The sequence below is a fragment of the Haliotis rufescens genome, unplaced genomic scaffold (assembly GCF_023055435.1).
Source record: "Haliotis rufescens isolate VD_foot unplaced genomic scaffold, xgHalRufe1.0.p SCAF_20, whole genome shotgun sequence".
NCBI classification, from domain to species: Eukaryota; Metazoa; Mollusca; class Gastropoda; order Lepetellida; family Haliotidae; genus Haliotis; species Haliotis rufescens.
The window spans coordinates 9914457-9940652 of record NW_025963891.1 but is presented as its reverse complement, the minus strand read 5'-3'; the positions used below and the strand labels follow the sequence as shown (position 1 = coordinate 9940652).

Here is a 26196-nt window from a genome sequence, read left to right as displayed (position 1 = left end):
TTTGATCATCAGTTGACCAGCCTGGACCAATTTCTTTGCGTTCTTGACTGTCGAGAGTCTATGTTATGTATGGTGTGATAAATGGCGTTCCACTAGGATTCGATTGCTAAATAATTTTCACGTGCCTATTATATGACACAGGTTCAACAAATGATCTCCATATCTCACATAAACCGTCCAAGCAACAACAGTACTCTGGTCAAATGCAAAGTTTTATTGACAATGTTTTACACGTGACGTTGTTCGTGTGCGATGAAGGATCGAGAGGCAGCATTGTCAGCATCTGCAATACCAAAAATACACACTGAAGTTAACCGTGTCATGTGTAATAATGTAAGAATATTTCATATCAGAGTGGACAGAGCATCCGTCCGGGGAGCAGAAGACCATTGGTCCAGAGTAAGTATTTCTCCCAATCAACCTATGCTGGTCGTTAGAGGCGACTTAATGGGTCGAGTGGCCAGACTCGGTAATTTGGCTGATTGCGTGTCTGGTTCAGACAGGCCTTCATATAGCTGGAATAGTGCTGATTGTGGCGTTGAAGTAAACGAAACAAACAGTCAATAGTTCCAACCGAAACTTGTTCCTCAGACAGCGGTGTAACTATTGCGTAGACAGAAGGAAAACCTCCATGGTGTATTGCCCGAGGCGCCATTGTAATTAATGTGGAGTAATTTGTCCTGATTTGTAAACCCAGTTAATTTTTGTAATTCATTTGTTGATTGTATACAACATGCTGGTTGTTTGTTGGTTTCACACGAAGTTCTTTTACGTTCAGACTTCTGGATTAACATACTATTTCAATTTGGGAATCAACACGAAACAGTACATAATTTCAATTTGTAAAAGGAGAGTAGCAATGTTCAAAAGCACCCGTGTGTGCTTTAGCGCAACATCAACCATCAACAAGCAATGGCCGGCTCGGTGTCTGAGTATAATGTGTCAGAGTGGGGTTTCTATGTGAAACTGCGACATGGCATCTCAGTGAGCAAGCACTATAAAGTCCGGACGAGAACAAGCCGCCACATGGAGTGCAATAATCTTGAACGCGATGTTAAAACTCATCCCGCCTCACTTCACCTTACCTCGCCTATATCACGTTCAATACAACTCACCTTACAACTAGTTGGCACCACACATACCAAGTAGTTTGCATGACGTTTTAACATTCTGTAATAAACAAAAAGTTCCATTCTTTTACATATTTTTAATTAAATAAACAGTAGTCTTTTAACTCTTACTATCCAGGTTTTATACTTCATTCCGATCATACATATTGATAAGTGTCCTTAATGGATATGTCTTAAGAAATCGACATATATAGCTGTAAAGTGTAAGTTTATGTAAATATCAAAACAATGAGTATCTCACTTATACATCCAACATTTACTTACCACCAAATCTAGTAGCTCGATTTCGATTTCGATTGCTGCATCTAGAAAGTCAGCACACTGAAACAGAGTACACAGAATGCTCAAACATAATAAGATGAACGTGAAATTGTATACATACACACATTATATAATGAAATAAGAATATGTATCATGACTGATTATGAAATTACCTGTAACACAATATTAGGGGCGACCTACGGGATCAGATGGTCAGGCTAGCTGACTTGAATGGTGCACGTCATTGTATCCGATATTCATGGTGTCAAACACATAGATTGTCTAGGACTATAATAAGGAAAGAACTACTGAATTTATATCATAATCAGAAAACTGAACAATGATTGGATAACTATATACACACCTGTTCCTGACGGTCTTCGCTGAGCTTTTCACAGAACATGGTTTCGATCAGTTCCTTTACAGAGGCCTGTAAAAGAAACGTTTTTAACTACACGTTGTCATGATGTTATGATTGCATTACATCAACGTGTACGATTAGTTATTTTACTTAAAACAAGATGGTACATGTTTTATGTAGTTTGGGAAATAATGTAAATGTGCCAGACCAACATAGGAGTGATTAAACCTTCTCAATATTTGTCACTCACAACAGTGACCATTTGCCTTTCTTTGACGTCTTTTAGAAAGTTCTTGCAGTCCTTGCATCGCCGTCTCCCTTGAACCTACGAAACATGAAATGACAAATTGAATGCATCATTATGCCTACAGTTTTTAAACTTTAGATTGTAACCAATGTAACAATAATATTGCAGCACAATAAGTGTGACGAAAGACGAACCTACTTTCGAACCCAGTAAATTGTACAAATCATGAACACGTTAAGACATTCATTTGATTGTGTGTAAGTTTGATGAGTTATACTCACTAAACCTGTTGACTAGAGGACTGGTACTAGGTATTAATCTTGCCTTGTTTGTAGGTGTGTTCATGTTGGCGGTATCAAGCGACGAACAGTACTTGGTGGCTTTACAGATGGCTTCAGGGCTCTATGAAGGTGAACACAATTACATGATATGTTGTAAAACCAAATCCTTTTGCTTACTCGCAGTGTACAATAATAATTATAGAGTTAAAGGGTAAAATCATAGTCCAATTCTCAGCATTTTGTGTAACTCAGTGAAATCATGGTAAAGGTTATTATTCTGATAAAGGAAATGTAAGCTGAAATGCTGATATAGAGTTTTCCATCTCCTTCCCCGGGTATCTAAATTCCATCTGATTGGTACATTCCTGAACTTTTTGCATCAATCACCTTTTTCATGATGTCAGTATATGCAAGTGTAAGCTGACGCAATCTTGTGCTTCATGATAAGTCCATTGATTGGAGCAGGATTTCTGATGATGTAAAAATTAACAGTTACCTGACTGTTGACTTTGTCCTTCTTCTTCTGGCATATTTTCTGCACTTTTGTCTTACACTGCAAATACGCGTTTTTATAATATTAGCTTCAAGAATATTAGTTTATCTAATTCACAGCGTTAAGGATCAACACAGTTTGCTATGAATATAGATTATTGTACCTTTTTAATTATCTACCTTGTGATATATTCAGTACATTGCTCTTTGCAATGAAACATCTGATCTTGTTGTTTATGAAATGCGTTTGTTTACTATTGAGAACTATTATTTATCTCACCTCTTCCACCTTGCTGGGTTCCATTGAAGAACAGACGTTGTTCATTTTTGCTTCCTGTTCTTCCTGAAACACATGTTATATAAAAACTCAGTACAATAGATCTGGAGAAGAGACATGAGTGTATTTGTGACATGTTTACCTCCTTACGTTCTGGGGTAAACTTATCTTTAAATATATGTAGTAATAGATCCATTTGTAGTAGATAGAATACTGATAAATATATGAGAGTAGGGTTCAGTACAATATTCTACCAAAGACTGGACAGATCCCATTTATTTTGGGAAATTGGAAAATTCAGATGTAGATTCCGAAACGAACACTTGGTTGACTGGTCCCATTACTTTAAGTATTATGTTGAGGTTAGGGGTATAAACCATTAGTGTATAATCAAAAAGATAATGTTCTAAACATGTACGTATATGTTAGTGGGTACGATTTTTACGAACCATCATGGGTTATAGTCGGTATTACTTACGTACAATCGATTCGAGTTCCATCTCCTGGCGATCAGTAATGAAAGCGATGCAATCAGCGCACTCATCATTTCCATCCTGTATCGACAGGGCCATAGCTGAAAACATGTAAATATAAAGCGTCAACGCGTCAACTTTAGTCAAAAAATAATTAATGTAAATATGTTTAGATTCGAACACATCAGAAAAAGAATTAATGCATATAATTGGATTTCCGTAAATATCATATTGCTGCGCCTTAGCCACGACCATCGTATCTACTGAGAAGTGGATAGTAAGAAGGCATGGCCATTTAAAACACTCACCTTGACTTGCTACAACAGCGACTACAAATGCGAAAAAAGTCTTCATTGTCCTTGAAGCTGAGAAATTCAACTGTTGTGATGTGTTTAAATGTAAAGCTTTATATATGTTCCGATTCTTCATAGTTGGTGACTTAGTCAATCACAGCGCACAGTAGGATGGCTTTAATTAACAGCAAACTAATTCAACTAGACGATTCAGACAGATGTCCTGTTCTTAACGAATATTCTCTGTTTGAAACCTACACATGTTGAGACAATAATTGTCGCGTTCTTAATAAAATAACCTGTTTTTGATATCTCTCTCGATTAGATCTCTTTGCCACCTACTGTTGACCATGGTGATACACCCTACAATCAATTGACATGATGAAAGAACTCAAGAGTCGTAACTAGTCAACAGCTGACTGAATTTGTTTTGCATCTACATGATTACTAAACTATGTCAATTATCTGACATTGCCAATGCTACAAGAGTCAGTTGGGCGGTGAGGTAGCCTAGTTGATAAAGCGTTCGCTCGTCACGCCGAAGACCCGGGTTCCATTCTTCACATGGATGAAGTCCATTTCTGGTGTCCCCCGCCGTGATATTGCTTGAATATTGCTAAAAGCGGCGTAAAACCAAATTCACCCACTCTCTCACTCACTCTCCAAAAGTCAGGTGATAAACAGAAACGTCTTTCCTAAAACGCTTGCATGTATTCTTCTTGAGAATTTGTCAAGAGATCTAAACTTTCGGGCAAAAGAAAGTGTAAACACATTTCTTATTGTTGCTAAAATTGAAACAAACAAAAATGATTATTCGATTGTGATGTATTTCATAGATTTATACCTTAAGTTTTGCAGTGTTTCGGCGACTGTTTTCAGCTTGGTAACCTTTTGACAACGGTTGTCAAAATCCCTTGTCAAGTGTATACTTTCTTTATCCGGCAAGTTATACAAATACAGTCAATACAATGGTGGTCGTTCTTAGTATCTGTAAGATTATAAATTTCTGTAATATATGACATGGAGGGAGATATGGGTGCAGTCGCCTATTGTTCCGTAATTGGCAGTCAAGAGTTACGCCCCTTAGGGAAGCCAGCATCCGATGATCATGAGTACGAACGTTTTCATTTTGATAATTTTGTCTTCAGATTTGTATTTGAACCAAACAAAGAATATGTAGTAATTATACTCATGTTCATTTATCAACTTTACTTTCCAGTTTCACACCTGATTAATTACCACATAAGTGAGTGTTTAGTTTCCATTGCCTTAACAATTCAGTTGCATGTAATCATTTGTGTTTTAATTAATTCCAAATAGACATGGCATTTTGTGTATTATGGTTTGATGTGTTTCATCTAGGTGGGTTCTGTATTTGTTGTTTCTGAATTGTTTATGCCAGTACATTTTTAGTAGATTTTATTTTATTTTATTGATTAGGAAGCAATCGGCAACATTCGAACTATATCCTGGTGACATACACATTATAGTTTCGCCTGGGAACGGCGTCTTATACCTTCTTGTATAATCAAAGTCTTACGCCGTCCAAGTGCAGTGACACGCAATTTATCGCCGCTACTGCAATCGACGGTTTATGGAACGTACAGTTCATGGTGTCCGGTGTGTTTACGACATGTTGATGGAGAGGCAGATGTGTTTACCTGTGAACCTTCCCCTCAACATGGAGATACAGATGTATCAACCTCTTAACCATCCCTTAAAATGACAAGGATTGTTCTTAGATCCAAAATAACTCAGGACAAAAAGTATGAAGGCGATCAAATCATATACTTCCTGAGGAGTGTGTCATCATTAAAAAGACTAAAGTTATTGTTGATGAAACATCCTTGAAGACAAAACAAGAGACCCTTATCAGATGTGATACAAATGCTGACAAATCTTTACAGGATGCACGACTGAAAGGAGATGACCAGATTTTATTACAGATTGGGAACTCGGACCCAGCATGTACAGAAGCGCGGTACCATGCGTCATGTTATAAAACAGTACTCTAAATGTGTATATAATCTGAATTCCTCGCATGAAAGCCTCCAAGAAACTTTGTGCAGAGGTAATTAAAAGTATTAAAAGAAAGGGAGAAGTACACTTTTATTCCTCAATAGGAGAGTTACAAGGTATAATATTAAAGATAAGTACATGAAAATTATTACATTGTCAGAGTATACCACCATATACCACTGTGGTAACGTATTTTGTTAGTAAATTCCGTCCATATAATGAAAGCGGTATAGTCCTCGAATTTCACTTCGTGAGTAAGAGCCACTGGTATCTGGATCAGTATCCAAAGGTGGCTTACAGGACAGCAAACATAACCTGATTTGTTGTGGAGTTCAACGCTGATGTCAACGGGACCTATACACACAATGTCACACCATAAGTTCTCTCTTATTGTTCTCTTACTCACACAGTGGCACCGTACGTGAGTCAGTAAGTCATGGTAGTTAATACTACACTGTGAACAGATACCATGTAATTTCCCCGGTCTCCACATCGCACAAATGTGGACAGCAAAACAGGCAGCTGCCTTTAGCTCAGGACACTCTCGAGCTATCCTCCTCGCCACGTGTGAATACTCTCAAAGTGCACAGTGTCAGTTTCTGATGAAAGTCTTTCCCGCCATGCTGGTACTTCAAAAGTATTCACGGCTTCTTTGACTGTCCTTTTCCATATCTTCCGCTCCAGGGATGTACTGGAACTAAGAAATGCCTCCAGGTGACAGTATAATGAATACTTGTGGAGGATGCGACATATGTCTGGGACAAAGCCCATACTTGTGGATGAACACTTATGTATATACATGGAGATACGAGTCATAAAAACCTTCTTAGAAAGCAGATGATTAGAACAATTACAGAGGTGGCCAAGAAAGAATAGTTTCCTGATGTTGAAAAGTGATTCTATGGGGAGCCAGCCGGGAAGAGCATTAACTATGTCAGACCTAGTATGACGTGGAAGTCCCTGTGCCATTTTGAGAATGGACCTCTGTGCTCCTTCTATAGCCAGAATTTCTGCCTTGGAAATCATCGACCATAACACCCAAACATAGCCTTTGGGATACAAATTGCCGTAATAAGTTTTGAGCTTGTCATGGGGTTTAGAGCGCGTTCATGCAGTCCCGATTTGACGAGTGCCATGGCTGATGCTTTCATCTTTGAGCAGCTCTCCAGAGTTCTCTACCATGAGTTAAATTCAGTGTTCAATATAACCAACGTGCTTAAGCTCATTTGTCACTGGGATATCACGTCCATAGAGTACAACACTAGAAGCAGCTGCTTTTCTGTCACTATATCTGACTATCTGGCTCTTGGAAGGAGATAAAAAGAGAACCGCCAGTCTGAACTATATCTTTCACATATGGTCATCATCTTCTGCAGATTTGCTGATACTGGACTAACAATTGCTATATCGTCCGCTTGAGTGGGTGCCATTACATGGATATCCAAGATCACTGCACCAAGTTTGCTGGTGGACAGTTTCTCTCACAGTTCATCTATGTATAGCAGGTAGAGTTTTGCCGACAGGACGCTTCCTTGCCGAACACCTCTTGATAACGGAAACCAGTATGATCTTGTGTTATTAACAAGGACGCTGCTCTCGATGAACTTGTATCTATTGTCAAATATCCCCCACAGTGCATCTGGGATTCCAAGATGATACAGCTTGTATAAAAGTCCTTGGTGTCATACTGCGTCAAACGCTTTTGAACTGTCTAAGAAGGCTAAGTTGATGGCGTCCGATCGTTCTTTATGAAGTATTGATTCTTGTACAATTAAGGAGGTGTCACTGGAGGAAAGGCCTTTCTAGAAACCACGTTGTTGTATACATGGAAAGGATTCACTGTTGGTGAGCTGTTGGATTCTACTACTTACAATGACTTCAAATACCTTGTATATAACCGGCAATAGGGTTACCCCTCGATAGGAATCCGGTAACACGCGAGACATGTTGCCTCCTTTGAATATCGGTATGATAGTGCCTCTTTTCCATTGGGCAGGAATGTATCCAGATGTAATAACGAGGTTAAAGAGTTCTGACAAGCACTTTGTAAGGTATTTTCCACCATATCAAAGATGTTCAAAAACATGTTGTCCATACCAGCAGCCTTGTTTGCGTTTTGGGGTTTTGCAAATTTTTTTTTTTTTCCCTGGACTTGTTAGAAGATCAACTGATGACTGGTCAGTGCCCTGTATGTCCAAACGTATCCTTTCCACGTGTCCCTCAATGTGCTTCCTAACCTCTTGATCAAAGTGAAGCTCATCTTGGTCGCTTGATACCTGTTTCATATGGTTTGGCATGATGGTACAGATTTCTTGGGCATTTCTTGTTTGCACACCTTCTGCTTCAAGGCATGCAATTAGTTCCCACGTCGATTTAAAGTCCAAAACATCTTCTGATCTAGGTCACAAAATGGACAGGACAAAATGTATGAAGGCGATCAAAACAAAAATTGATCCTTGAAGAGAAAACAAGAGACCCGTATTTGGTACTCGGACCCAGTATGTACAGAAATGCGGTACCATGCGTCATGTTATAAACAGTACACTAAATGTGTATATAATCTGAACACCTCGCATTAAAGCCTTCAAGAAATTTTCGTATTTAGATAATTGAGAAAAGTATTAAAAGAACGGCAGTTGGTGGAAATAAAAGGAAATAACAACCAGAAAAATACTTTCTCTTTCACAAGACATAATTCGTCTTTTCTCTGTGGTGGAAAGCTGATGCGAAAACACTTTGCTTTAGGTGTGGCCCTAAAGACACATTAAAGGGTCTACCAAATTACAGCAGCTACTCAACTCGTTAGGACACGGCGTTTCCTACTCGGTGACTCTTGATACGGCTTTGACGACAAAACAAAATTACAGCATGAAACCGATGTTCCCTATGGATTTCGCGGCAATGTGTTCACCACCCTGGTGTGGGATAACATCTATTTGGGTGATAACGCATTATGACATCAACTTCAGGTAATGTCAATTCTCCAAACATTTAATGTCAGTGATATTTTACGATATTTTATGATTAATATATAATTATATTCCAGATGAACATTCAAATAAAGTAAGTGAATTAAATATAAACAAAACAAATATACTGTAGTACTGCACATCACAGGGACGATGAGGTAGCCTAGTTGTAAAAGTGTTAGTTCGTCACGGCAAACACCCGGGGTTTTTTCCCACCTGAGTACAATGCATGAAGCCCATGTTCCGATGTCCCTTTCGTGATATTGTTGCAATATAGAAGTGGCGTAAAACCATACTCATTCCTCACTCACTCATATGTGGGAGGAAACTACTAGGACGGCAGAAACCGTGACTGTAAGTGAGATTCAGTAATGTCCAGCAACAAGACAACTGAGCAGTGGAAGCCAGATGACCATCAAGACACTACGAGTACATCATTATCAGTGCCTGACGAGATGAATACCAGACCTACTGTACTACAGCAGGAATGTGAAGAGACTGAAAGGAGATGTTCCAAGAGAGTCACCAGACCACTAGTTAGACTGAATCTCTTACCTTGTGAGACAAGAGCACTTTGTGCCCCGTGAAAGGTCATGCTCATTGCAGAGACTTTAAAATTAAAGTTTATTCAAATATTTTAAGTTGATAAGTTCTGAGTTAAAAGTTTGTAACGTTGGTGAAGCTTTAACCATTCAAATGAAGGATAGGTCTGGTATCCATCTGATAAAAGTTCTAAGGAATGTAATGTTTCCTTCACTTATTGTCCAATGCTAGGCAACCATGCACTACCACATCATATCCCGTGCGACACTAGGTCACGATTACCCGTCACATGTACCATGCTCCCCGGTAAAGTGCCCGTGGGTGAAGCGGATATATATGACTGAGCCGTGGAGCAGTGAATATAATTTCAATTAATCAAAAGAGAGTATTAATATTCAAGAGCACCCATGTGTGACATAGCATTATAGCACCCGTCACGAGTGCTGATGAAACTGACGTACTGTTCAAAGAGGCGTTAACCTAAACTCACTCACTCTTTGCTGTACACGCGATAGCTTCGTTCTGTTTATTTTCTTAGGATATCTGTTGAAAATAGTAATCGTAATGGGTTCATTTGCCAATAACCGTTTTATTTCAATTTGTTTCAGGAATTAACTGGTGACAACTTATTATGTCCATTTGTCTTGATCCTGTATACATGTGTCTCCTCATTTAATCGTATAATGTCTGGTTCTGAGTATTTAGTTCACCGCATAATGGTCTATCCTCAAGGATGAGGATGCGATTGGTTCAGTCGTCTGAGGCGCCGCTATTCGCCGTGCAGAGTTCCGTTCCTTGGACAAACCAAACCCAACTCACTTCCTCTATCCTCAAAATAGAACGATAATAGAAAAACGTGTTAAAGTAGTTTCATTTGATCATCAGTTGACCAGCCTGGACCAATTTCTTTGCGTTCTTGACTGTCGAGAGTCTATGTTATGTATGGTGTGATAAATGGCGTTCCACTAGGATTCGATTGCTAAATAATTTTCACGTGCCTATTATATGACACAGGTTCAACAAATGATCTCCATATCTCAAATAAACCGTCCAAGCAACAACAGTACTCTGGTCAAATGCAAAGTTTTATTGACAATAAATTACACGTGACGTTGTTCGTGGGCGATGAAGGATCGAGAGGCAGCATTGTCAGCATCTGCAATACCAAAAATACACACTGAAGTTAACCGTGTCATGTGTAATAATGTAAGAATATTTCATATCATGACTAGTCATCAGTAAAGTGGACAGAGCATCCGTCCGGGGAGCAGAAGACAGTTGGTCCAGAGTAAGTATTTCTCCCAATCAACCTATGCTGGTCGTTAGAGGCGACTTAATGGGTCGAGTGGCCAGACTCGGTAATTTGGCTGATTGCGTGTCTGGTTCAGACAGGCCTTCATATAGCTGGAATAGTGCTGATTGTGGCGTTGAAGTAAACGAAACAAACAGTCAATAGTTCCAACCGAAACTTGTTCCTCAGACAGCGGTGTAACTATTGCGTAGACAGAAGGAAAACCTCCATGGTGTATTGGACAGGGCGTCTGCCCGAGGCGCCATTGTAATTAATGTGGAGTAATTTGTCCTGATTTGTAAACCCAGTTAATTTTTGTAATTCATTTGTTGATTGTATACAACATGCTGGTTGTTTGTTGGTTTCACACGAAGTTCTTTTACGTTCAGACTTCTGGATTAACATACTATTTCAATTTGGGAATCAACACGAAACAGTATATAATTTCAATTTGTAAAAGGAGAGTAGCAATGTTCAAAAGCATCCGTGTGTGCTTTAGCGCAACATCAACCATCAACAAGCACTGGCCGGCTCGGTGTCTGAGTATAATGTGTCAGAGTGGGGTTTCTATGTGAAACTGCGACATGGCATCTCAGTGAGCAAGCACTATAAAGTCCGGACGAGAACAAGCCGCCACATGGAGTGCAATAATCTTGAACGCGATGTTAAAACTCATCCCGCCTCACTTCACCTTACCTCGCCTATATCACGTTCAATACAACTCACCTTACAACTAGTTGGCACCACACATACCAAGTAGTTTGCATGACGTTTTAACATTCTGTAATAAACAAAAGTTCCATTCTTTTACATAGTTTTAATTAAATAAACAGTAGTCTTTTAACTCTTACTATCCAGGTTTTATACTTCATTCCGATCATACATATTGATAAGTGTCCTTAATGGATATGTCTTAAGAAATCGACATATATGGCTGTAAAGTGTAAGTTTATGTAAATATCAAAACAATGAGTATCTCACTTATACATCCAACATTTACTTACCACCAAATCTAGTAGCTCGATTTCCATTTCGATTGCTGCATCTAGAAAGTCAGCACACTGAAACAGAGTACACAGAATGCTCAAACATAATTAGATGAACGTGAAATTGTATACATACACACATTATATAATGAAATAAGAATATATATCATGACTGATTATGAAATTAACTGTAACACAATATTAGGGGCGACCTACGGGATCAGATGGTCAGGCTAGCTGACTTGAATGGTGCACGTCATTGTATCCGATACTCATGGTGTCAAACACATGGATTGTCTAGGACTACAATAAGGAAAGAACTACTGAATTTATATCATAATCAGAAAACTGAACAATGATTGGATAACTATATACACACCTGTTCCTGGCGGTCTTCGCTGAGCTTTTCACAGAACATGGTTTCGATCAGTTCCTTTACAGAGGCCTGTAAAAGAAACGTTTTTAACTACACGTTGTCATGATGTTATGATTGCATTACATCAACGTGTACGATTAGTTATTTTACTTAAAACAAGATGGTACATGTTTTATGTAGTTTGGGAAATAATGTAAATGTGCCAGACCAACATAGGAGTGATTAAACCTTCTAAATATTTGTCACTCACAACAGTGACCATTTGCCTTTCTTTGACGTCTTTTAGAAAGTTCTTGCAGTCCTTGCATCGCCCTCTCCCTTGAACCTACGAAACATGAAATGACAAATTGAATGCATCATTATGCCTACAGTTTTTAAACTTTCGTTTGTAACCAATGTAACACTAATATTGCAGCACAATAAGTGTGACGAAAGTAGAACCTACTTTCTAACCCAGTAAATTGTACAAATCATGAACACGTTAAGACATTCATTTGATTGTGTGTAAGTTTGATGAGTTATACTCACTAAACCTGTTGACTAGAGGACTGGTACTAGGTATTAATCTTGCCTTGTTTGTAGGTGTGTTCATGTTGGCGGTATCAAGCGACGGGCAGTACTTGGTGGCTTTACAGATGGCTTCTGGGCTCTGTGAAGGTGAACACAATTACATGATATGTTGTAAAACCAAATCCTTTTGCTTACTTGCAGTGTACAATAATAATTATAGAGTTAAAGGGTAAAATCATAGTCCAATCCTGAGCATTTTGTGTAACTCAGTGAAAACATGGTAAAGGTTATAATTCTGATAAAGGAAACGTAAGCTGAAATGCTGATATAGAGTTTTCCATCTCTTTCCCCGGGTATCTAAATTCCATCTGATTGGTACATTCCTGAACTTTTTGCATCAATCACCTTTTTCATGATGTCAGTATATGCAAGTGTAAGCTGACGCAATCTTGTGCTTCATGATAAGTCCATTGATTGGAGCAGGATTTCTGATGATGTAAAAATTAACAGTTACCTGACTGTTGACTTTGTCCTTCTTCTTCTGGCATATTTTCTGCACTTTTGTCTTACACTGCAAATACGCGTTTTTATAATATTAGCCTCAAGAATATTAGTTTATCTAATTCACAGCGTTAAGGATCAACACAGTTTGCTATGAATATAGATTATTGTACCTTTTTAATTATCTACCTTGTGATATATTCAGTACATTGCTCTTTGCAATGAAACATCTGATCTTGTTGTTTATGAAATCCGTTTGTTTACTATTGAGAACTATTATTTATCTCACCTCTTCCACCTTGCTGGGTTCCATTGAAGAACAGACGTTGTTCATTTTTGCTTCCTGTTCTTCCTGAAACACATGTTATATAAAAACTCAGTACAATAGATCTGGAGAAGAGACATGAGTGTATTTGTGACATGTTTACCTCCTTACGTTCTGGGGTAAACTTATCTTTAAATATATGTAGTAATAGATCTATGTGTAGTAGATAGAATACTGATAAATATATGAGAGTAGGGTTCAGTACAATATTCTACCAAAGACTGGACAGATCCCATTTATTTTGGGAAATTGGAAAATTCAGAAGTAGATTCCGAAACGAACACTTGGTTGACTGGTCCCATTACTTTAAGTATTATATTGAGGGTAGGGGTATAAACCATTAGTGTATAATCAAAAAGATAATGTTCTAAACATGTACGTATATGTTAGTGGGCACGTTTGGAAATAGGACGATTTTTACGAACCATCATGGGATACAGTCAGTATTATTTACGTACAATCGATTCGAGTTCCATCTCCTGGCGATCAGTAATGAAAGCGATGCAATGAGCGCACTCATCATTTCCATCCTGTATCGACAGGGCCATAGCTGAAAACATGTAAATATAAAACGTCAACGCGTCAACTTTAGTCAAAAAATAATTAATGTAAATATGTTTACATTCGAACACATCAGAAAAAAAATTAATGCATATAATTGGATTTCCGTAAATATCATATTGCTGCGCCTTAGCCACGTCCATCGTATCTACTGAGAAGTGGATAGTAAGAAGGCATGGTCATTTAAAACACTCACCTTGGCTTGCTACAACAGCGACTACAAATGCGAAAAAAGTCTTCATTGTCTTGAAGCTGAGAAATTCAACTGTTGTGATGTGTTTAAATGTAAAGCTTTATATATGTTCCGACTCTTCATAGTTGGTGACTTAGTCAATCACAGCGCACAGTAGGATGGCTTTAATTAACAGCAAACTAATTCAACTAGACGATTCAGACAGATGTCCTGTTCTTAACGAATATTCTCTGTTTGAAACCTACACATGTTGAAACAATAATTGTCGCGTTCTTAATAAAATAACCTGTTTTTGATATCTCTCTCGATTAGATCTCTTTGCCACCTACTGTTGACCATGGTGATACACCCTACAATCAACTGACATGATGAAAGAACTCAAGAGTCGTAACTAGTCAACAACTGACTGAATTTGTTTTGCATCTACATGATTACAAAACTATGTCAATTATCTGACATTGCCAATTCTACAAGAGTCAGTTGGGCGGTGAGGTAGCCTAGTTGATAAAGCGTTCGCTCGTCACGCCGAAGACCCGGGTTCCATTCTTCACATGGATGAAGTCCATTTCTGGTGTCCCCCGCCGTGATATTGCTTGAATATTGCTAAAAGCGGCGTAAAACCAAATTCACCCACTCTCTCACTCACTCTCCAAAAGTCAGGTGATAAACAGAAACGTCTTTCCTATAACGCTTGCATGTATTCTTCTTGAGAATTTGTCAAGAGATGTAAACTTTCGGGCAAAAGAAAGCGTAAACACATTTCTTATTGTTGCTAAAATTGAAACAAGCAAAAAATGATTATTCGATGGTGATGTATTTCATAGATTTATACCTTAAGTTTTGCAGTGTTTCGGCGACTGTTTTCAGCTTGGTAACCTTTTGACAACGGTTGTCAAAATCCCTTGTCAAGTGTATACTTTCTTTATCCGGCAGTTTATACAAATACAGTCAATACAAAGGTGGTCGTTCTTAGTATCTGTAAGATTATAAATTTCTGTAATATATGACATGGAGGGAGATATGGGTGCAGTCGCCTATTGTTCCGTAATTGGCAGTCAAGAGTTACGCCCCTTAGGGAAGCCAGCATCCGATGATCATGAGTACGAACGTTTTCATTTTGATAATTTTGTCTTCAGATTTGTATTTGAACCAAACAAAGAATATGTAGTAATTATACTCATGCGATATACAAGATTTTATCAAACAGCATAATGTACGCACACTGCATGCAAAAGAGTGCTCTTATTTATTCAACCGATAACTCATTGTGTGGTGAACCTATTATTCTGGATGGGTAGATAACGAGAACCGAGTTGATTAGATTGTAAATGATATGTGAAACACGTCAAACTGATGTATGGAAGGCGTTTGAATTGTTCATTTATCAACTTTACTTTCCAGTTTCACACCTGATTAATTACCACATAAGTGAGTGTTTAGTTTCCATTGCCTTAACAATTCAGTTGCATGTAATCATTTGTGTTTTAATTAATTCCAAATAGACATGGCATTTTGTGTATTATGGTTTGATGTGTTTCATCTAGGTGGGTTCTGTATTTGTTGTTTCTGAATTGTTTATGCCAGTACATTTTTAGTAGATTTTATTTTATTTTATTGATTAGGAAGCAATCGGCAACATTCGAACTATATCCTGGTGACATACACATTATAGTTTCGCCTGGGAACGGCGTCTTATACCTTCTTTGTATAATCAAAGTCTTACGCCGTCCAAGTGCAGTGACACGCAATTTATCGCCGCTACTGCAATCGACGGTTTATGGAACGTACAGTTCATGGTGTCCGGTGTGTTTACGACATGTTGATGGAGAGGCAGATGTGTTTACCTGTGAACCATCCCCTCAACATGGAGATACAGATGTATCAACCTCTTAACCATCCCTTAAAATGACAAGGATTGTTCTTAGATCCAAAATAACTCAGGACAAAAAGTATGAAGGCGATCAAATCATATACTTCCTGAGGAGTGTGTCATCATTAAAAAGACTAAAGTTATTGTTGATGAAACATCCTTGAAGACAAAACAAGAGACCCTTATCAGATGTGATACAAATGCTGACAAATCTTTACAGGATGCACGACTGAAAGGAGATGACCAGATTTTATTACAGATTGGGAACTCGGACCCAGCATGTACAGAAGCGCGGTACCATGCGTCATGTTATAAAACAGTACTCTAAATGTGTATATAATCTGAATTCCTCGCATGAAAGCCTCCAAGAAACTTTGTGCAGAGGTTATTAAAAGTATTAAAAGAAAGGGAGAAGTACTTTTATATACACTTTTATTCCTCCATAGGAGAGTAACAAGGTATAATATTAAAGATAATTACATGAAAATTATTACATTGTCAGAGAATACCACCATATACCACTGTGGTAACGTATTTTGTTAGTAAATTCCGTCCATATAATGAAAGCGGTATAGTCCTCGAATTTCACTTCGTGAGTAAGAGCCACTGGTATCTGGATCAGTATCCAAAGGTGGCTTACAGGACAGCAAACATAACCTGATTTGTTGTGGAGTTCAACGCTGATGTCAACGGGTCCTATACACACAATGTCACACCATAAGTTCTCTCTTATTGTTCTCTTACTCACACAGTGGCACCGTACGTGAGTCAGTAAGTCATGGTAGTTAATACCACACTGTGAACAGATACCATGTAATTTCCCCGGTCTCCACATCGCACAAATGTGGACAGCAAAACAGGCAGCTGACTTTAGCTCAGGACACTCTCGAGCTATCCTCCTCGCCACGTGTGAATACTCTCAAAGTGCACAGTGTCAGTTTCTGATGAAAGTCTTTCCCGCCATGCTGGTACTTCAAAAGTATTCACGGCTTCTTTGACTGTCCTTTTCCATATCTTCCGCTCCAGGGATGTACTGGAACTAAGAAATGCCTCCAGGTGACAGTATAATGAATACTTGTGGAGGATGCGACATATGTCTGGGACAAAGCCCATACTTGTGAATGAACACTTATGTATATACATGGAGATACGAGTACAACACTAGAAGCAGCTGCTTTTCTGTCACTATATCTGACTATCTGGCTCTTGGAAGGAGATAAAAAGAGAACCGCCAGTCTGAACTATATCTTTCACATATGGTCATCATCTTCTGCAGATTTGCTGATACTGGACTAATAATTGCTATATCGTCCGCTTGAGTGGGTGCCATTACATGGATATTCAAGATCACTGCACCAAGTTTGCTGGTGGACAGTTTCTCTCACAGTTCATCTATGTATAGCAGGTAGAGTTTTGCCGACAGGACGCTTCCTTGCCGAACACCTCTTGATAACGGAAACCAGTATGATCTTGTGTTATTAACAAGGACGCTGCTCTCGATGAACTTGTATCTTTTGTCAAATATCCCCCACAGTGCATCTGGGATTCCAAGATGATACAGCTTGTATAAAAGTCTTTGGTGTAATACTGCGTCAAACGCTTTTGAACTGTCTAAGAAGGCTAAGTTGATGGCGTCCGATCGTTCTTTATGAAGTATTGATTCTTGTACAATTAAGGAGGTGTCACTGGAGAAAAGGCCTTTCTAGAAACCACGTTGTTGTATACATGGAAAGGATTCACTGTTGGTGAGCTGTTGGATTCTACTACTTACAATGACTTCAAATACCTTGTATATAACCGGCAATAGGGTTACCCCTCGATAGGAATCCGGTAACACGCGAGACATGTTGCCTCCTTTGAATATCGGTATGATAGTGCCTCTTTTCCATTGGGCAGGAATGTATCCAGATGTAATAACGAGGTTAAAGAGTTCTGACAAGCACTTTGTAAGGTATTTTCCACCATATCGAAGATGTTCAAAAACATGTTGTCCATACCAGCAGCCTTGTTTGCGTTTTGGGGTTTTGCAAATTGATGTTTTTTTCCCTGGACTTGTTAGAAGATCAACTGATGACTGGTCAGTGCCCTGTATGTCCAAACGTATCCTTTCCACGTGTCCCTCAATGTGCTTCCTAACCTCTTGATCAAAGTGAAGCTCATCTTGGTCGCTTGATACCTGTTTCATATGGTTTGGCATTATGGTACAGATTTCTTGGGCATTTCTTGTTTGCACACCTTCTGCTTCAAGGCATGCAATTGGTTCCCACGTCGATTTAAAGTCCAAAACATCTTCTGATCTAGGTCACAAAATGGACAGGACAAAATGTATGAAGGCGATCAAAACAAAAATTGATCCTTGAAGAGAAAACAAGAGACCCGTATTTGGTACTCGGACCCAGTATGTACAGAAATGCGGTACCATGCGTCATGTTATAAACAGTACTCTAAATGTGTATATAATCTGAACATCTCGCATTAAAGCCTTCAAGAAATTTTCGTATTTAGATAATTGAGAAAAGTATTAAAAGAACGGCAGTTGGTGGAAATAAAAGGAAATAACAACCAGAAAAATACTTTCTCTTTCACAAGACATAATTCGTCTTTTCTCTGTGGTGGAAAGCTGATGCGAAAACACTTTGCTTTAGGTGTGGCCCTAAAGACACATTAAAGGGTCTACCAAATTACAGCAGCTACTCAACTCGTTAGGACACGGCGTTTCCTACTCGGTGACTCTTGATACGGCTTTGACGACAAAACAAAATTACAGCATGAAACCGATGTTCCCTATGGATTTCGCGGCAATGTGTTCACCACCCTGGTGTGGGATAACATCTATTTGGGTGATAACGCATTATGACATCAACTTCAGGTATTGTCAATTCTCCAAACATTTAATGTCAGTGATATTTTACGATATTTTATGATTAATATATAATTATATTCCAGATGAACATTCAAATAAAGTAAGTGAATTAAATATAAACAAAACAAATATACTGTAGTACTGCACATCACAGGGACGATGAGGTAGCCTAGTTGTAAAAGTGTTAGTTCGTCACGGCAAACACCCGGGTTTTATTCCCACCTGAGTACAATGCATGAAGCCCATGTTCCGGTGTCCCTTTCGTGATATTGTTGCAATGTAGAAGTGGCGTAAAACCATACTCATTCCTCACTCACTCATATGTGGGAGGAAACTACTAGGACGGCAGATACCGTGACTGTAAGTGAGATTCAGTAATGTCCAGCAACAAGACAACTGAGCAGTGGAAGCCAGATGACCATCAAGACACTACGAGTACATCATTATCAGTGCCTGACGAGATGAATACCAGACCTACTGTACTACAGCAGGAATGTGAAGAGACTGAAAGGAGATGTTCCAAGAGAGTCACCAGACCACTAGTTAGACTGAATCTCTTACCTTGTGAGACAAGAGCACTTTGTGCCCCGTGAAAGGTCATGCTCATTGCAGAGACTTTAAAATTAAAGTTTATTCAAATATTTCAAGTTGATAAGTTCTGAGTTAAAAGTTTGTAACGTTGGTGAAGCTTTAACCATTCAAATGAAGGATAGGTCTGGTATCCATCTGATAATAGTTCTAAGGAATGTAATGTTTCCTTCACTTATTGTCCAATGCTAGGCAACCATGCACTACCACATCATATCCCGTGCGACACTAGGTCACGATTACCCGTCACTTGTACCATGCAATGAAATGGTTGAACCTTACATGTCTCCTTATTGTCTTTGTCACTGTACATTTACATGATCCCCGGTAAAGTGCCCGTGGGTGAAGCGGATATATATGACTGAGCCGTGGAGCAGTGAATATAATTTCAATTAATCAAAAGAGAGTATTAATATTCAAGAGCACCCATGTGTGACATAGCATTATAGCACCCGTCACGAGTGCTGATGAAACTGACGTACTGTTCAAAGAGGCGTTAACCTAAACTCACTCACTCTTTGCTGTACACGCGATAGCTTCGTTCTGTTTATCTTCTTAGGATATCTGTTGAAAATAGTAATCGTAATGGGTTCATTTGCCAATAACCGTTTTATTTCAATTTGTTTCAGGAATTAACTGGTGACAACTTATTATGTCCATTTGTCTTGATCCTGTATACATGTGTCTCCTCATTTAATCGTATAATGTCTGATTCTGAGTATTTAGTTCACCGCATAATGGTCTATCCTCAAGGATGAGGATGCGATTGGTTCAGTCGTCTGAGGCGCCGCTATTCGCCGTGCAGAGTTCCGTTCCTTGGACAAACCAAACCCAACTCCCTTCCTCTATCCTCAAAATAGAACGATAATAGAAAAACGTGTTAAAGTAGTTTCATTTGATCATCAGTTGACCAGCCTGGACCAATTTCTTTGCGTTCTTGACTGTCGAGAGTCTATGTTATGTATGGTGTGATAAATGGCGTTCCACTAGGATTCGATTGCTAAATAATTTTCACGTGCCTATTATATGACACAGGTTCAACAAATGATCTCCATATCTCACATAAACCGTCCAAGAAACAACAGTACTCTGGTCAAATGCAAAGTTTTATTGACAATGTTTTACACGTGACGTTGTTCGTGTGCGCTGAAGGATCGAGAGGCAGCATTGTCAGCATCTGCAATACCAAAAATACACACTGAAGTTAACCGTGTCATGTGTAATAATGTAAGAATATTTCATATCAGAGTGGACAGAGCATCCGTCTGGGGAGCAGAAGACAGTTGGTCCAGAGTAAGTATTTCTCCCAATCAACCTATGCTGGTCGTTAGAGGCGACTTAATGGGTCGAGTGGCCAGACTCGGTAATTTGGCTGATTGCGTGTCTGGTTCAGACAGGCCTTCATATAGCTGGAATAGTGCTGATTGTGGCGTTGAAGTAAACGAAACAAACAGTCAATAGTTCCAACCGAAACTTGTTCCTCAGACAGCGGTGTAACTATTGCGTAGACAGAAGGAAAACCTCCGTGGTGTATTGCCCGAGGCGCCATTGTAATTAATGTGGAGTAATTTGTCCTGATTTGTAAACCCAGTTAATTTTTGTAATTCATTTGTTGATTGTATACAACATGCTGGTTGTTTGTTGGTTTCACACGAAGTTCTTTTACGTTCAGACTTCTGGATTAACATACTATTTCAATTTGGGAATCAACACGAAACAGTACATAATTTCAGTTTGTAAAAGGAGAGTAGCAATGTTCAAAAGCACCCGTGTGTGCTTTAGCGCAACATCAACCATCAACAAGCACTGGCCGGCTCGGTGTCTGAGTATAATGTGTCAGAGTGGGGTTTCTATGTGAAACTGCGACATGGCATCTCAGTGAGCAAGCACTATAAAGTCCGGACGAGAACAAGCCGCCACATGGAGTGCAATAATCTTGAACGCGATGTTAAAACTCATCCCGCCTCACTTCACCTTACCTCGCCTATATCACGTTCAATACAACTCACCTTACAACTAGTTGGCACCACACATACCAAGTAGTTTGCATGACGTTTTAACATTCTGTAATAAACAAAAAGTTCCATTCTTTTACATAGTTTTAATTAAATAAACAGTAGTCTTTTAACTCTTACTATCCAGGTTTTATACTTCATTCCGATCATACATATTGATAAGTGTCCTTAATGGATATGTCTTAAGAAATCGACATATATAGCTGTAAAGTGTAAGTTTATGTAGATATCAAAACAATGAGTATCTCACTTATACATCCAACATTTACTTACCACCAAATCTAGTAGCTCGATTTCGATTTCGATTGCTGCATCTAGAAAGTCAGCACACTGAAACAGAGTACACAGAATGCTCAAACATAATAAGATGAACGTGAAATTGTATACATACACACATTATATAATGAAATAAGAATATGTATCATGACTGATTATGAAATTACCTGTAACACAATATGAGGGGCGACCTACGGGATCAGATGGTCAGGCTAGCTGACTTGAATGGTGCACGTCATTGTATCCGATATTCATGGTGTCAAACACATGGATTGTCTAGGACTATAATAAGGAAAGAACTACTGAATTTATATCATAATCAGAAAACTGAACAATGATTGGATAACTATATACACACCTGTTCCTGGCGGTCTTCGCTGAGCTTTTCACAGAACATGGTTTCGATCAGTTCCTTTACAGAGGCCTGTAAAAGAAACGTTTTTAACTACACGTTGTCATGATGTTATGATTGCATTACATCAACGTGTACGATTAGTTATTTTACTTAAAACAAGATGGTACATGTTTTATGTAGTTTGGGAAATAATGTAAATGTGCCAGACCAACATAGGAGTGATTAAACCTTCTCAATATTTGTCACTCACAACAGTGACCATTTGCCTTTCTTTGACGTCTTTTAGAAAGTTCTTGCAGTCCTTGCATCGCCGTCTCCCTTGAACCTACGAAACATGAAATGACAAATTGAATGCATCATTATGCCTACAGTTTTTAAACTTTAGATTGTAACCAATGTAACAATAATATTGCAGCACAATAAGTGTGACGAAAGACGAACCTACTTTCGAACCCAGTAAATTGTACAAATCATGAACACGTTAAGACATTCATTTGATTGTGTGTAAGTTTGATGAGTTATACTCACTAAACCTGTTGACTAGAGGACTGGTACTAGGTATTAATCTTGCCTTGTTTGTAGGTGTGTTCATGTTGGCGGTATCAAGCGACGGGCAGTACTTGGTGGCTTTGCAGATGGCTTCAGGGCTCTATGAAGGTGAACACAATTACATGATATGTTGTAAAACCAAATCCTTTTGCTTACTCGCAGTGTACAATAATAATTATAGAGTTAAAGGGTAAAATCATAGTCCAATTCTCAGCATTTTGTGTAACTCAGTGAAATCATGGTAAAGGTTATTATTCTGATAAAGGAAATGTAAGCTGAAATGCTGATATAGAGTTTTCCATCTCCTTCCCCGGGTATCTAAATTCCATCTGATTGGTACTTTCCTGAACTTTTTGCATCAATCACCTTTTTCATGATGTCAGTATATGCAAATGTAAGCTGACGCAATCTTGTGCTTCATGATAAGTCCATTGATTGGAGCAGGATTTCTGATGATGTAAAAATTAACAGTTACCTGACTGTTGACTTTGTCCTTCTTCTTCTGGCATATTTTCTGCACTTTTGTCTTACACTGCAAATACGCGTTTTTATAATATTAACTTCAAGAATATTAGTTTATCTAATTCACAGCGTTAAGGATCAACACAGTTTGCTATGAATATAGATTATTGTACCTTTTTAATTATCTACCTTGTGATATATTCAGTACATTGCTCTTTGCAATGAAACATCTGATCTTGTTGTTTATGAAATCCGTTTGTTTACTATTGAGAACTATTATTTATCTCACCTCTTCCACCTTGCTGGGTTCCATTGAAGAACAGACGTTGTTCATTTTTGCTTCCTGTTCTTCCTGAAACACATGTTATATAAAAACTCAGTACAATAGATCTGGAGAAGAGACATGAGTGTATTTGTGACATGTTTACCTCCTTACGTTCTGGGGTAAACTTATCTTTAAATATATGTAGTAATAGATCCATTTGTAGTAGATAGAATAGTGATAAATATATGAGAGTAGGGTTCAGTACAATATTCTACCAAAGACTGGACAGATCCCATTTATTTTGGGAAATTGGAAAATTCAGATGTAGATTCCGAAACGAACACTTGGTTGACTGGTCCCATTACTTTAAGTATTATGTTGAGGTTAGGGGTATAAACCATTAGTGTATAATCAAAAAGATAATGTTCTAAACATGTACGTATATGTTAGTGGGTACGATTTTTACGAACCATCATGGGTTATAGTCGGTATTATTTACGTACAATCGATTCGAGTTCCATCTCCTGGCGATCAGTAATGAAAGCGATGCAATCAGCGCACTCATCATTTCCATCCTGTATCGACAGGGCCATAGCTGAAAACATGTAAATATAAAACGTCAACGCGTCAACTTTAGTCAAAAAATAATTAATGTAAATATGTTTAGATTCGAACACATCAGAAAAAGAATTAATGCATATAATTGGATTTCCGTAAATATCATATTGCTGCGCCTTAGCCACGACCATCGTATCTACTGAGAAGTGGATAGTAAGAAGGCATGGCCATTTAAAACACTCACCTTGACTTGCTACAACAGCGACTACAAATGCGAAAAAAGTCTTCATTGTCCTTGAAGCTGAGAAATTCAACTGTTGTGATGTGTTTAAATGTAAAGCTTTATATATGTTCCGATTCTTCATAGTTGGTGACTTAGTCAATCACAGCGCACAGTAGGATGGCTTTAATTAACAGCAAACTAATTCAACTAGACGATTCAGACAGATGTCCTGTTCTTAACGAATATTCTCTGTTTGAAACCTACACATGTTGAGACAATAATTGTCGCGTTCTTAATAAAATAACCTGTTTTTGATATCTCTCTCGATTAGATCTCTTTGCCACCTACTGTTGACCATGGTGATACACCCTACAATCAATTGACATGATGAAAGAACTCAAGAGTCGTAACTAGTCAACAGCTGACTGAATTTGTTTTGCATCTACATGATTACTAAACTATGTCAATTATCTGACATTGCCAATGCTACAAGAGTCAGTTGGGCGGTGAGGTAGCCTAGTTGATAAAGCGTTCGCTCGTCACGCCGAAGACCCGGGTTCCATTCTTCACATGGATGAAGTCCATTTCTGGTGTCCCCCGCCGTGATATTGCTTGAATATTGCTAAAAGCGGCGTAAAACCAAATTCACCCACTCTCTCACTCACTCTCCAAAAGTCAGGTGATAAACAGAAACGTCTTTCCTAAAACGCTTGCATGTATTCTTCTTGAGAATTTGTCAAGAGATGTAAACTTTCGGGCAAAAGAAAGTGTAAACACATTTCTTATTGTTGCTAAAATTGAAACAAACAAACATGATTATTCGATGGTGATGTATTTCATAGATTTATACCTTAAGTTTTGCAGTGTTTCGGCGACTGTTTTCAGCTTGGTAACCTTTTGACAACGTTTGTCAAAATCCCTTGTCAAATGTATACTTTCTTTATCCGGCAGTTTATACAAATACAGTCAATACAATGGTGGTCGTTCTTAGTATCTGTTAGATTATAAATTTCTGTAATATATGACATGGAGGGAGATAAGGGTGCAGTCGCCTATTGTTCCGTAATTGGCAGTCAAGAGTTACGCCCCTTAGGGAAGCCAGCATCCGATGATCATGAGTACGAACGTTTTCATTTTGACAATTTTGTCTTCAGATTTGTATTTGAACCAAACAAAGAATATGTAGTAATTATACTCATGTTCATTTATCAACTTTACTTTCCAGTTTCACACCTGATTAATTACCACATAAGTGAGTGTTTAGTTTCCATTGCCTTAACAATTCAGTTGCATGTAATCATTTGTGTTTTAATTAATTCCAAATAGACATGGCATTTTGTGTATTATGGTTTGATGTGTTTCATCTAGGTGGGTTCTGTATTTGTTGTTTCTGAATTGTTTATGCCAGTACATTTTTAGTAGATTTTATTTTATTTTATTGATTAGGAAGCAATCGGCAACATTCGAACTATATCCTGGTGACATACACATTATAGTTTCGCCTGGGAACGGCGTCTTATACCTTCTTTGTATAATCAAAGTCTTACGCCGTCCAAGTGCAGTGACACGCAATTTATCGCCGCTACTGCAATCGACGGTTTATGGAACGTACAGTTCATGGTGTCCGGTGTGTTTACGACATGTTGATGGAGAGGCAGATGTGTTTACCTGTGAACCTTCCCCTCAACATGGAGATACAGATGTATCAACCTCTTAACCATCCCTTAAAATGACAAGGATTGTTCTTAGATCCAAAATAACTCAGGACAAAAAGTATGAAGGCGATCAAATCATATACTTCCTAAGGAGTGTGTCATCATTAAAAAGACTAAAGTTATTGTTGATGAAACATCCTTGAAGACAAAACAAGAGACCCTTATCAGATGTGATCCAAATGCTGACAAATCTTTACAGGATGCACGACTGAAAGGAGATGACCAGATTTTATTACAGATTGGGAACTCGGACCCAGCATGTACAGAAGCGCGGTACCATGCGTCATGTTATAAAACAGTACTCTAAATGTGTATATAATCTGAATTCCTCGCATGAAAGCCTCCAAGAAACTTTGTGCAGAGGTAAT

General features: G+C 38.4%; 3 protein-coding genes across 3 annotated transcripts; all 3 read right to left on the bottom strand.

The window, feature by feature from the left end:
• Positions 1–204: 204 nt before the first annotated feature.
• On the bottom strand, positions 205–3901 carry LOC124131155 (proactivator polypeptide-like 1). The gene is made up of 10 exons (XM_046494259.2): positions 3831–3901; positions 3532–3623; positions 3053–3115; positions 2777–2833; positions 2324–2401; positions 2003–2077; positions 1756–1821; positions 1395–1451; positions 1116–1170; positions 205–283 (listed from the first exon to the last, which is right to left on the bottom strand). Exons 1-9 carry the CDS (start codon positions 3874–3876, stop codon positions 1123–1125), a joined length of 582 nt encoding a protein of 193 aa, XP_046350215.2. The 5' UTR covers positions 3877–3901; the 3' UTR covers positions 205–283; positions 1116–1122.
• Positions 3902–10417: 6516 nt separating this feature from the next.
• Positions 10418–14160, bottom strand: LOC124131165 (proactivator polypeptide-like 1). Its single transcript, XM_046494269.2, has 10 exons — positions 14093–14160; positions 13794–13885; positions 13300–13362; positions 13024–13080; positions 12571–12648; positions 12250–12324; positions 12003–12068; positions 11642–11698; positions 11364–11418; positions 10418–10502 (listed from the first exon to the last, which is right to left on the bottom strand). Exons 1-9 carry the CDS (start codon positions 14136–14138, stop codon positions 11371–11373), a joined length of 582 nt encoding a protein of 193 aa, XP_046350225.2. The 5' UTR covers positions 14139–14160; the 3' UTR covers positions 10418–10502; positions 11364–11370.
• A 2690-nt stretch (positions 14161–16850) lies between these two features.
• LOC124131215 lies at positions 16851–24205 on the bottom strand. The gene is made up of 10 exons (XM_048401007.1): positions 24135–24205; positions 23836–23927; positions 23357–23419; positions 23081–23137; positions 22628–22705; positions 22307–22381; positions 22060–22125; positions 21699–21755; positions 20536–20587; positions 16851–17056 (listed from the first exon to the last, which is right to left on the bottom strand). Exons 1-10 carry the CDS (start codon positions 24178–24180, stop codon positions 16851–16853), a joined length of 792 nt encoding a protein of 263 aa, XP_048256964.1. The 5' UTR covers positions 24181–24205.
• Between the last annotated feature and the right edge of the window lie 1991 nt (positions 24206–26196).

Excerpts from the sequence above, each read along its gene's own strand:
- LOC124131155 (XM_046494259.2), bottom strand. The coding sequence starts at position 3,876 with ATGAAGACTTTTTTCGCATTTGTAGTCGCTGTTGTAGCAAGTCAAG. Across the intron at positions 3,116-3,531 it reads AGATGGAACTCGAATCGATT|GAAGAACAGGAAGCAAAAAT; the intron begins GTACGTAAGTAA and ends CATGTGTTTCAG. Across the intron at positions 2,078-2,323 it reads TGAACACACCTACAAACAAG|GTTCAAGGGAGACGGCGATG; the intron begins GCAAGATTAATA and ends CATGTTTCGTAG.
- LOC124131165 (XM_046494269.2), bottom strand. The coding sequence starts at position 14,138 with ATGAAGACTTTTTTCGCATTTGTAGTCGCTGTTGTAGCAAGCCAAG. Across the intron at positions 13,886-14,092 it reads CGCTGTTGTAGCAAGCCAAG|CTATGGCCCTGTCGATACAG; the intron begins GTGAGTGTTTTA and ends ACATGTTTTCAG. Across the intron at positions 13,363-13,793 it reads AGATGGAACTCGAATCGATT|GAAGAACAGGAAGCAAAAAT; the intron begins GTACGTAAATAA and ends CATGTGTTTCAG.
- LOC124131215 (XM_048401007.1), bottom strand. The coding sequence starts at position 24,180 with ATGAAGACTTTTTTCGCATTTGTAGTCGCTGTTGTAGCAAGTCAAG. Across the intron at positions 22,382-22,627 it reads TGAACACACCTACAAACAAG|GTTCAAGGGAGACGGCGATG; the intron begins GCAAGATTAATA and ends CATGTTTCGTAG. Across the intron at positions 20,588-21,698 it reads TCGAGCTACTAGATTTGGTG|ATGCTGACAATGCTGCCTCT; the intron begins GTAAGTAAATGT and ends TTGGTATTGCAG.